The 9,845-nt window shown below is 29.2% G+C and overlaps 1 protein-coding gene across 30 annotated transcripts in view; it reads right to left on the bottom strand.

The window, feature by feature from the left end:
- Positions 1–9,845, bottom strand: part of shaker (potassium voltage-gated channel protein Shaker) — a 120,780-nt gene that overhangs the window by 23,485 nt on the left and 87,450 nt on the right. For all 30 annotated transcript variants that reach the window (XR_015548122.1, XR_015548121.1, XR_015548120.1 and 27 more), the window contains 3 exons: positions 4,754–4,877; positions 2,155–2,420; positions 1,061–1,704 (listed from right to left, as the gene is read on the bottom strand). Coding sequence is in view for 27 of the 30 variants with exons in the window: in XM_087415559.1 (XP_087271685.1) it covers positions 1,061–1,704; positions 2,155–2,420; positions 4,754–4,877 (1,034 nt within the window). In the remaining 3 variants the exon portion in view is untranslated. The remainder of the gene's footprint in view (positions 1–1,060; positions 1,705–2,154; positions 2,421–4,753; positions 4,878–9,845) is intronic.

Below are 9,845 nucleotides of genomic sequence, written 5' to 3'. Positions count from 1 at the left end.
AGCATTCGTTCAGAAACGATTACAAAGAATCAAAAGTTCCGAAACAATAATATAATAGCAAAAGCTTGATCACATTCCGATTTTCATAAAATACAATTTTATTTTATTTTTTTTAATATTTTCTCTTTTTCCTTCTCTTCTCTTTTCTTCTCTTCTCTTTCCTTTTACTTCTTTTCTTTCTCCCTCCTTTCCTCTTCTTTCTCTTTTTTATTCTTCCTAAATTTTTCGTACTTAACTTAATTAATCTTTTTATTAACTGTGTAAGTTTTACATATGATGTATAATAATGCAATTTAAATGTTATTAAAATTGTATTCCATGCGCATATATAATAAAATTTTCTTGATACATTTTTAATGAGTAATATAATTAATAAAGTTCAAAAAGACTCGTATCGCTTTAATATATCTGTAAATTGAATTCAGAAAAATTTATAATATAATATCATATATTAGAAATACAAGATCTTATTTGTAGATTTTGTAAGTTTAATTTATATAAAAAATATTAAAATTTTAATTTTTATTCTTATTACTATATATATATATATATATGTGTACACACACACATATATATATATATATACACACATACACACATATATATACATATATATATACATATATGTATACCTATATACATATATATAGTAAGAATAAGAATTAAAGATCTATTATTAATTTTATATGAATTAAGCTTACAAAATCTACAAATAGTATCTTAAGTATTTCTAATATATAATATTACATTATAAATACATTTTTTTGAATTCGATTTACAGATATATTAAAGCGATATACACGAGTCTTTATTTATATATATGTATATATATATATTAGGTGTTGGAATTAATTCGTAGCGTTTTACAAGTGATGGGAAGTACTTTCATTAATGTATTTTTTAATGCTCATGTGAAATAAATAACATTCTTTCATTAAAAAACGCTACGAATTAATTCCAACACCTAATATATATATATATATATGTGTGTATATATATATATATATATATATATATATATATATATATATAATCATTTGGAGAACATTATCAAACTCACCGATAAAAAGGAAAAAGATGAGCAACCCGAGTTCCCTCATGGAGGCCTTGAGAGTCCGCCCGAGGATCTGAAGGCCTTTACTGTGTCTGGATAACTTGAATATCCGAAACACTCGGACCAGCCTGATCACCCTGAGTATCGCCAAGGACATCGCCTGGTTCGTACTTTTGTCCTGCGGGCTTACCGGTGCCTTGGGTAAATTTAGCGTGTCCTCCTCCTCAGCCACTACCGTGGCGAGGGTGATGAAATATGGAATGATCGCGATGATATCGATGATGTTCATTACGTCACGGAAGAAGTTGAATTTATTTGGGCAGGCGAGGAAGCGCACTGTTAACTCGAATGTGAACCAGATGATACAGATAGTCTCTATTAGGAAGAACGGGTCCGTGATGTCCGGCACTTCGTCCTCCTCAATTTTCGTGCCATTTGTCGTCGTGTTGAAGACCTTGTAGTGTTTGAACTCGGGTAACGTCTCCAGGCAGAAGATCACGATCGACAGGAGGATCACGAACACAGAGATTATAGCGACCACCCGGGCACCCTGCGAGCTTTCCGGATATTCGAACAAGAGCCAGACTTTTCTCTGAAACTCGTGTGATGGCAGCGGCTTCTCTTCCTCCTTGATGAAGCCCTCGTCCTCCCTGTTTGATCGATTATCGTTTCATTAATACGATACTGATTACTTCTATTAAATTTTTTATAGACTATACTCATATTTGTATTTGTAGTGATACACAATATTTAAAAGTTTTCTTTAAGAATTATGGTCTTTTAGAATCAAAATGATTTAGATACAAAATGTAATTACGCTCTGAAGAATTAACAAGTGAAATCACAAATCTATCTATCTCGTGAGAAATGTTTAAAAACAAATCTACTTCAAATTGCTAAGCAATTTTATATATCAAAGCAAAAGACATTGAGTATAATGTGTTTAGGAAAAGTAGATACAAAGATCTGTGATGTTTCTAAGAAACAAAGATGTCTGGATTCAAGAATTTATGTAATAGAATTAAGAGAAAGCTGATGTTTACATTAACTTTATTTGCAGTAACTAGATTACATTAAGAACCAAATAGCTGTGTTCGTACCTAAACTTGTTGGTAGCCATCTCGCCCAGCTCGTAGAACTTGATTTCTTCGGAGAAGACATCGAGCGGGACGTTGACCGGGCGGCGTAGACGGCCGCCGCTCTGATAGTAGTAGAGTATGGCATCGAAGGAAGGTCGATTCCGATCGAAAAAGTATTCGTTGCGCAGTGGATCGAAGTATCGGAGCCGCCGTGACGGATCGCCGAGCAGCGTGTCCGGAAATTGGTTCAGCGTACGCAGCTGTGTTTCAAACCGTAGTCCGCTCACCTGTCGATTGCAATAATCGATTATTAGTATGGTGGCGCCACGCTGGGCGGGGCGCATCGTTCAAGTAGTTAATTGGAACGGAGGTGATTGTCGGGGGCTGCTCGTTTCACAAAGAGCTAACGTATTATTAGGAATTATCACATCGATCACGAGTGGATCACCTATTTAACATTGTTAATTTATTGAGTAGCATTTGACAATTTTAAAGGAAGATTTTCAAAATTTTGAAGGAATCTATATATTTTGTTTTTAACCTTGTTGAGAACCTTCCTCTAAAATTTTCAGACTACTATATATATGTATATAGATATATTTATTTATATAAAAAAACTTTTTTAATAATTATATGTATATATATATATATATATATATATATATATATATATATACACCCACATACATATGTGTGTGTGTGTGTGTGTGTGTGTGTGTGTGTGTGTGTGTGTGTGTGTGTGTAGATATGTATGTATGTATGTATGTATGTATGTATGTATGTATGTATGTATGTATGTATGTATATATGTATATATACACAATATCATTTTTAAAAAACTTTTAAAATACCTTTTGTGAATGTGTTAGTGATCAAATCGAGAATTAATTATATTGACAAATAAGATATTTGTAATAAAAAATTCATACAATTATAACATTATTATTTTTAAAAACTATAGAATAATTAAATATTTGTGTTGAATTTATAAAAATATGTAAATTAAATAATAAAAATATGTAATTTAAAATAATATTTTTAAACTTTACAATCAGCAACTCTATTATTAAGAAATTGTGCAAATGATATTGCAAAAACAAAAATATGTCTAAATAATGAGTTATAAATTAAAGAATGAAATATATATAAATAATATAAATAATGAAATAATCCATATTCAAATGGATTACAATCATCTTACAATTAATATTGTATATTAATTTGAAAAAAAACAATTAATTTCTCTTCATATTTTTAAGCATAAAATATTGTAATTTTTAATTAAATAAATAATCGATTTGTTGATTATTAACAAAGAATACATAAAAATTTCAAAAATTTTTTCATTTAACAATAGCGAGTCAATTAAGTCACTTACTCTTGGAGAACTGAATTCACGCTTAAGAAAAATATTTTTGATAAAATGAAAACAAAGAGAGGAAACGAAAAAAAAAGTAAAGGCAGCAAAATGTAAATCTAGCAACAAAACATTTTCGCGCTCTGTACGAATCTATTTCTTGAATAAAGCTACGCTCAAGAATCATCGAGTATAGAGAAGGTAATGCAATGCATTGCCCATTCGTCATAAACGAACAACATTTCTTTCAAAAATAAATCAAAAGATCATTATAAAAAAGATTTATTTAAATAATGTTTAATTGTACTTTAACGTTTTTAATATTCTGCTTTTAATTGAGACTGAAAAGAAAAGCATATGTTATATTATATTAGTGCACGTTGCACGCCGATTCCTACATTCACACGCTTTATCCACGCGTCATGTGGCGTGCTTTAACCTCTATCGAGTTTCCGTGTCCACCGTGAGATAAGAAGAAAAAAAAGAAAAAAAATAAGTAAAATGCATCGATTGAATCGATTGCTGTAATTGGCGCAATGCAGTCGTGTCATCCGCGAGGACAGATAATTCCGTTCACACAATATAACCTTGATGCTATATCGCCTCCGATTCCAAGACAAACTTGGATGGCCGCCAAAACGCAGTCTGTAGGTCACTTCATGTCTTGAGATAATCTCACTTCGTCAAAAAAAAAAAAAAAAGAAAGAAAGAAAGAAAGAAAGCGTGTGAATGTCGAACCGGGTTGGAATTACCTACGTAATAAAAATACGCGATAATTCCGATCATAGTGATAAAAGAAACTTGTTACAGAAACAATGAGAAAAAAACAAATTAAAGAACAATATTAAAGTGGAATTATATTTACATATGAGAGATCAGTAGTATATTTTACTGCCTTTGCCTTGAGAACCGTCGAATCTAGGATTTATGGCATCAAGAATTCGCGATATTAAAGATCCGTGGTGCCAAGGCTCCGTAAAGACGAAACTTTTTTGGCATTTGGAGTCGAACATTTTTCAATCCAAGAATCAGTGGCGCCAAAGGTTATAAAGAGCCAAAAGTTTTTAACATGTCTCTTAAGAATTCTTAACCTGATACAAAATAAAAATATTATACTGTAAGGAATATTTTTTCAAAACGATGAAACGCTGTGAGATATATCATTGGAAAGATCTTTTGACTGTTTATCATTCTGGAAGCAGTTTATCAAACTGTGATAATGCAAAACAATTAAAATAATTAAATAATAAAATTCTTACTTACGTTGATGACGACCCTTTCGCAGAAATCATGATCGTGCGGTATGGGTTCGAAGTGTGTGACGCCTGTGTATTGGGTGTGGGGGTTCGTCCCGTCTTCGTCCTGGCTGCTGAGTTTCGGCAGCGATCTATAATAATTATAGTCATAATGTCGTTAATAACTCTAACAACACATTCGAGAAGTTATAATGCGCCGTTTTTTCAGTATACCTGACATATGCACGACATATAGCTTCATAGATCAGACGAAGGTTCTCTCATAAAAATAACTATATTATGCTATATTAGAAAGAAAAATTCATACGTTGATCTATAGAAATATAAGTCTAATAAAATTTGTAGCGCATACAAAACCATTCCAAGACTATTACTAATGTAGCACAAAAATTTATTTAATTAAAACTTATTAAAACTTATTAAAATTTTTATATTAATAAAATGTATTTTATGTTAGAGATTATAGATTAAAATTATAGACTGAAAGTTGTACATTGTAGATTAGATTTAATTATAGGAATTCATCAAACTTTCTGTTGATTTTTAATTAACTATGTCATCGTAAATATTGTAGTCTTTACATTAGGCAAGTACACTTTCAGTTTACCAGAAAGTGGTCCGCATAGGCTGTCTTATTAATAGATATTTCATAAACGCGTGATATACATGTCTACTAAGCTGCTATACTTGATATTCTAATGGTCAAATAAAAATAGAAACACACCATGCATCTATAATCTACAATATATATTCTGCGTATAAAGCCTACTTATTAACAATCTCAATTGAAATTGATGTATGTATACTGGTATTGGAAGTATGTCAAGCAATCGATGAATGCGCGTCGATTCTGATAGTCAAACAGATGGGAAATATACGATTTGGACTGTCGAAGCGACAATCGGGGAATTATGTCAGTATGTTGCCAAGCACATAATTAACTGTCAAACAATTGAAACAGTAGAATTGAATGTCTTCAAAAATATCAAACTTTGAAAATAGTATATCAGAAGCAAAATAATATATTGAGTTAAGTTAGCCTCTATCCATTTTAAATATATAAATAAAAATTTTTTCTTAAACTCAATTAAATCGTATAAATAAACAAAATGTTATAATATGATCAAATGTAATCAAATTGCAAATGTAATGAAATAACTCATCACGCATTTTTTTTTGGAAACGAATAAAAAAATAGTCGTTCTTTTGAGAGCTCCAAAAATTAGCATTCTCATAAAGAAACTGTCATCTCATAAAAATTTATTCGTCTGGATAAACACTCTTCTATAGCAATTTCGCAACGGAAAGTTATTGTTACAGGAAAGAACGGTTTCACTGAAATATTTGTTTTAGCTAGAAACAGATCTAAAAATAATTTTGTTGTATCATTAAATAATTATGTAAGACGCTCAAATTGCTAGAATGTCAAAATTTTTTGCAACATTCATCATACTTGAGCATCCTACATAATTATTTTGTATATTATACTGGAATAATTATTTTAGTGGTCTAGCAAAATTATTTTTAAACCTATTATTTAGCTAAATCCAGATTTTTTTCTTTTTTTTAGATATTTGAACAACATCACTCTTTCTGTGTAATAAACAAATTTTTAATCGTTGATAATATGTTGAAGGTGATGTATAATGTGCCTGAAAAGACTTCAATATAAAGCGTCTTTATGATAATATTGAAAATATATTTGAAAATATTATACATTCGATATCAGATAAGCAAGAAAAATAATATTAAATAAACAAAATAGCTTCAAATTTTGACATCACGAAGAGATTAGACGAGATGAGGAATTGAAATTGAGCTGTGGAATAATTATCAAAAAAATTAAACGAAAGAATTTGATCCAGTTGAAGTTATCGAAATATCTCAGTTTAGCGTTTTTAAAATTGATCATCGAATAGACCACTTGTATAAGATGTAAAAATCGCCCACGGCTATTTGGCATTATTTTACGAATCCCCAATTTAGAAGCGAGGATGCATCCAGTCGATATATCTGGCGGGGGTTACGTCGATTGGCGATTTATTTTGGGGCGTCAATGGAAAGCCGATGCGACGAGGACAAACATCAATTTTGAAGTCCATGTACCCCCGGAGCGTGATAGAAATAGCGCAACGTAGTGGCGGAAATAGCCACTATGCGATCCTACGCGATAACTACCAATGGCACGTGCCGCCATGAAGAAGAATTTCACGTGCAAATAAACGACGTGCTTATGATATTTCAATCATTCATGTGAAATTTTAGAAAATCAATAAAAAAGGAGCATAATAATTGTTTTAATGACACTGAATATTCATTAGAAACAGCATAACATAATTAATCGTAAAATGATCATAACTGCTAAAAGAATAAAATAAAAAATAATTAGTAACGTTTCTATACAAAGCGCAGCATTGCAATAATACTGTTAAGCTTTTTAATATTAAAATATGGTATATTTTATGCGCACGATGTTATATGTAATCATCTACAAGATTCCCAAGGGATTAAAACAGAACTCAGATTATAATTCGAAAAAATCAACTTTCCGATTAACGTAAGATATATGACGTGCATTATACCATTTTGACATTTCGACAACTAAGCATAATGCGTAGATTATTACGTGCATAAACTATTCCGCCTACCATAATTATGATAAATATCAAATCATTGTAAAATGTTTCTACGTATATAAAAAATTTGACGAAAGATACCTTTCAACAAATTTTAAAATTTTCTTCAATTTTTCATATATTAAATAGCAATAATAGATATTAAATTATTTTTTTCAGATTCACTTATTTCATTTATTTATTCCATATGTTCTATTAGCCGATTCTTTAATGAAATTCATTCATATTGTTTAATGTAAATATTTCATATTGTTTATTGTAAAATGTTTTCCAAAATTTCTTTATAAACTTTTTCCCAATTTAAATATACATAATCCGGTATCTATTAATATCGAATGATAAAAGAGCTGATACTTGTTACGGATGGTTGGCTCTTATCAGAAAACAAGTGTAAAAGACTTTTAATGACATGATCCTAACCTAGTAATTTTGAGAATTTAATATGCTATCTGAGTGTATCCCGAACAAATAATTAAAAGAAGTGAAAGAAAGAAGATGGAAAAAAATAACAAGTTGTGTTAGTCGGTTAGTGAAAAAAAAGTATCGATTCTTATAATTTGCGATTATATAAACTAGAGAGTACATATACTTGAATATATAGATAATAAAAATATGATTCAGTTGTAATTTATGAACATTTTTCATGAAACTTATTGATATTTATAATTTCTGGTAACATTTTCGATGAAAAAATATTTTAAAGAAAACATATTGCTCAATCTACAAGTATTAAATTGTAACATGGAAACGATAATTTGTATGTGTCATCTAATAAAATACTATTTTCTGTTTACAAAAATTTATCTGTCATTTAAAATTTAATAAAATCATTTAATCTATATCAAGTATGGCTATTACTCTTTGCATCACAATTTCCTCCTCATCAAAAAATGACGAAACAGAAAAAAAATTTATTGAGCTCTTTTGCTCTTCACTTCCCTTTATTTGCAACACTTTACCTACATGAAGCATCGTTCTTCCTATTTTTATGCGACCATTCATGTCTCGGCATAATCAAGCTGACCCATATTAAAAGAAGAGATTGACAGACAAAAAGACAAAAAGCTGACTGCACACAAATCTTCGAGGAGAAAATTGTATAACACACACATGATCTTTAAAAAAGGTATAATCCAATTTTAAGTTTTTTTTTTGATATGATATAGCTTCTTCACAAATATAATAAAATTATTTTCTTTCTGAAAGTATAACTTTTGCATTATCAAAATGTAAAATTAATCAGACAGAAATTAAAAAAATTAATTTACTTAAATATTATTCTTATGTAAAATTATTTTACGTCGCTTTTTCTACAAAAAATTAATTTTTGATACAAAATTTTGCATCAAACATGAAAAATTATATATATAAACTAAAAATTATATACAAACTAAAAAATAGTCAATATATTTATTATCATTGTCAAAATAGTAAATTAACATGCTAAAAAATTTTTTGAAAAATTTACGTATTTATTGTATAATAAAATCAAGAAATTGTATTATAAGAATTTAAAGATATTGTATAATTTTGCATATTTAAATCAAGTATAATACTCTGATTTTTTTATCTTAATAGATTTCTTGTACGATAATTTAATGATCCAAACTGTCTCCTTAAACTAAAATGTTCAGTTTTTAGTCATCTATAAAATCAGTTTAATGTTTCAACAAAATCCCATCATATAGAGATTAAAAGACACATTATTAAAATTTATATTAAAATATTTCATTTATAAAAAAAATTTTTAATAAAAAATACATATATTCATCGATTATTTTTATTTAAGTTAATTTATATATACTCATGTGTTGTGCGTGTCTCAGTCATGTAGTTCTGATTTCGTCATTAATTTAGAAGTTTCTCAAGAAGCTACCTCTTGCTACTTTTTGCTTCTTAACATGTCGTCCACATTTTTCCGCTGCATTGAGTGCTCCAACGAATAAGAGGGACCATTGCGGAGTGGTGCGGCAGCCCTTGACGATCTTTATGAAGTTATATAAAACGAAGAGATGCGAAAAAAGCAAATCAGGGAATAAAATTGAAAGATTCATTCGCAATCTAAAGATAGAAAATGCAATTTAAAGATATTGTATTATAATTTTGCATATTTAAATCAAGTATAATACTCTGAATTTTCACAATAGATTTCTTGTACGATAATTTAATGATCAAAATTGTCTCCTTAAACTAAAATGTTCAGTTTTTAGTCATCTATAAAATCAGTTTAATGTTTCAACAAAATCCCATCATATAAATATATTTATAAAATATATTTATAAAAACATAAAGTAAGTTTTGAGAATACAACTTATAACAAAAACAATCATGTATAATATTTTGTACATGTAAACATACAATACTTTGAACAAGAACGTTATATTATGCAAACGCTTGAGTGCAGACGCCCCCGCGTATGTACGCATACAACATATCTACGCGGAGGGTGCATTCTTGTGTACA

This window comes from Acromyrmex echinatior, chromosome 18 (genome assembly GCF_024713525.1).
Source record: "Acromyrmex echinatior isolate Ae372 chromosome 18, ASM2471352v2, whole genome shotgun sequence".
NCBI classification, from domain to species: Eukaryota; Metazoa; Arthropoda; class Insecta; order Hymenoptera; family Formicidae; genus Acromyrmex; species Acromyrmex echinatior.
The sequence above is the reverse complement of the archived record's forward strand: the minus strand, read 5'-3'. Positions and strand labels throughout refer to the sequence as shown.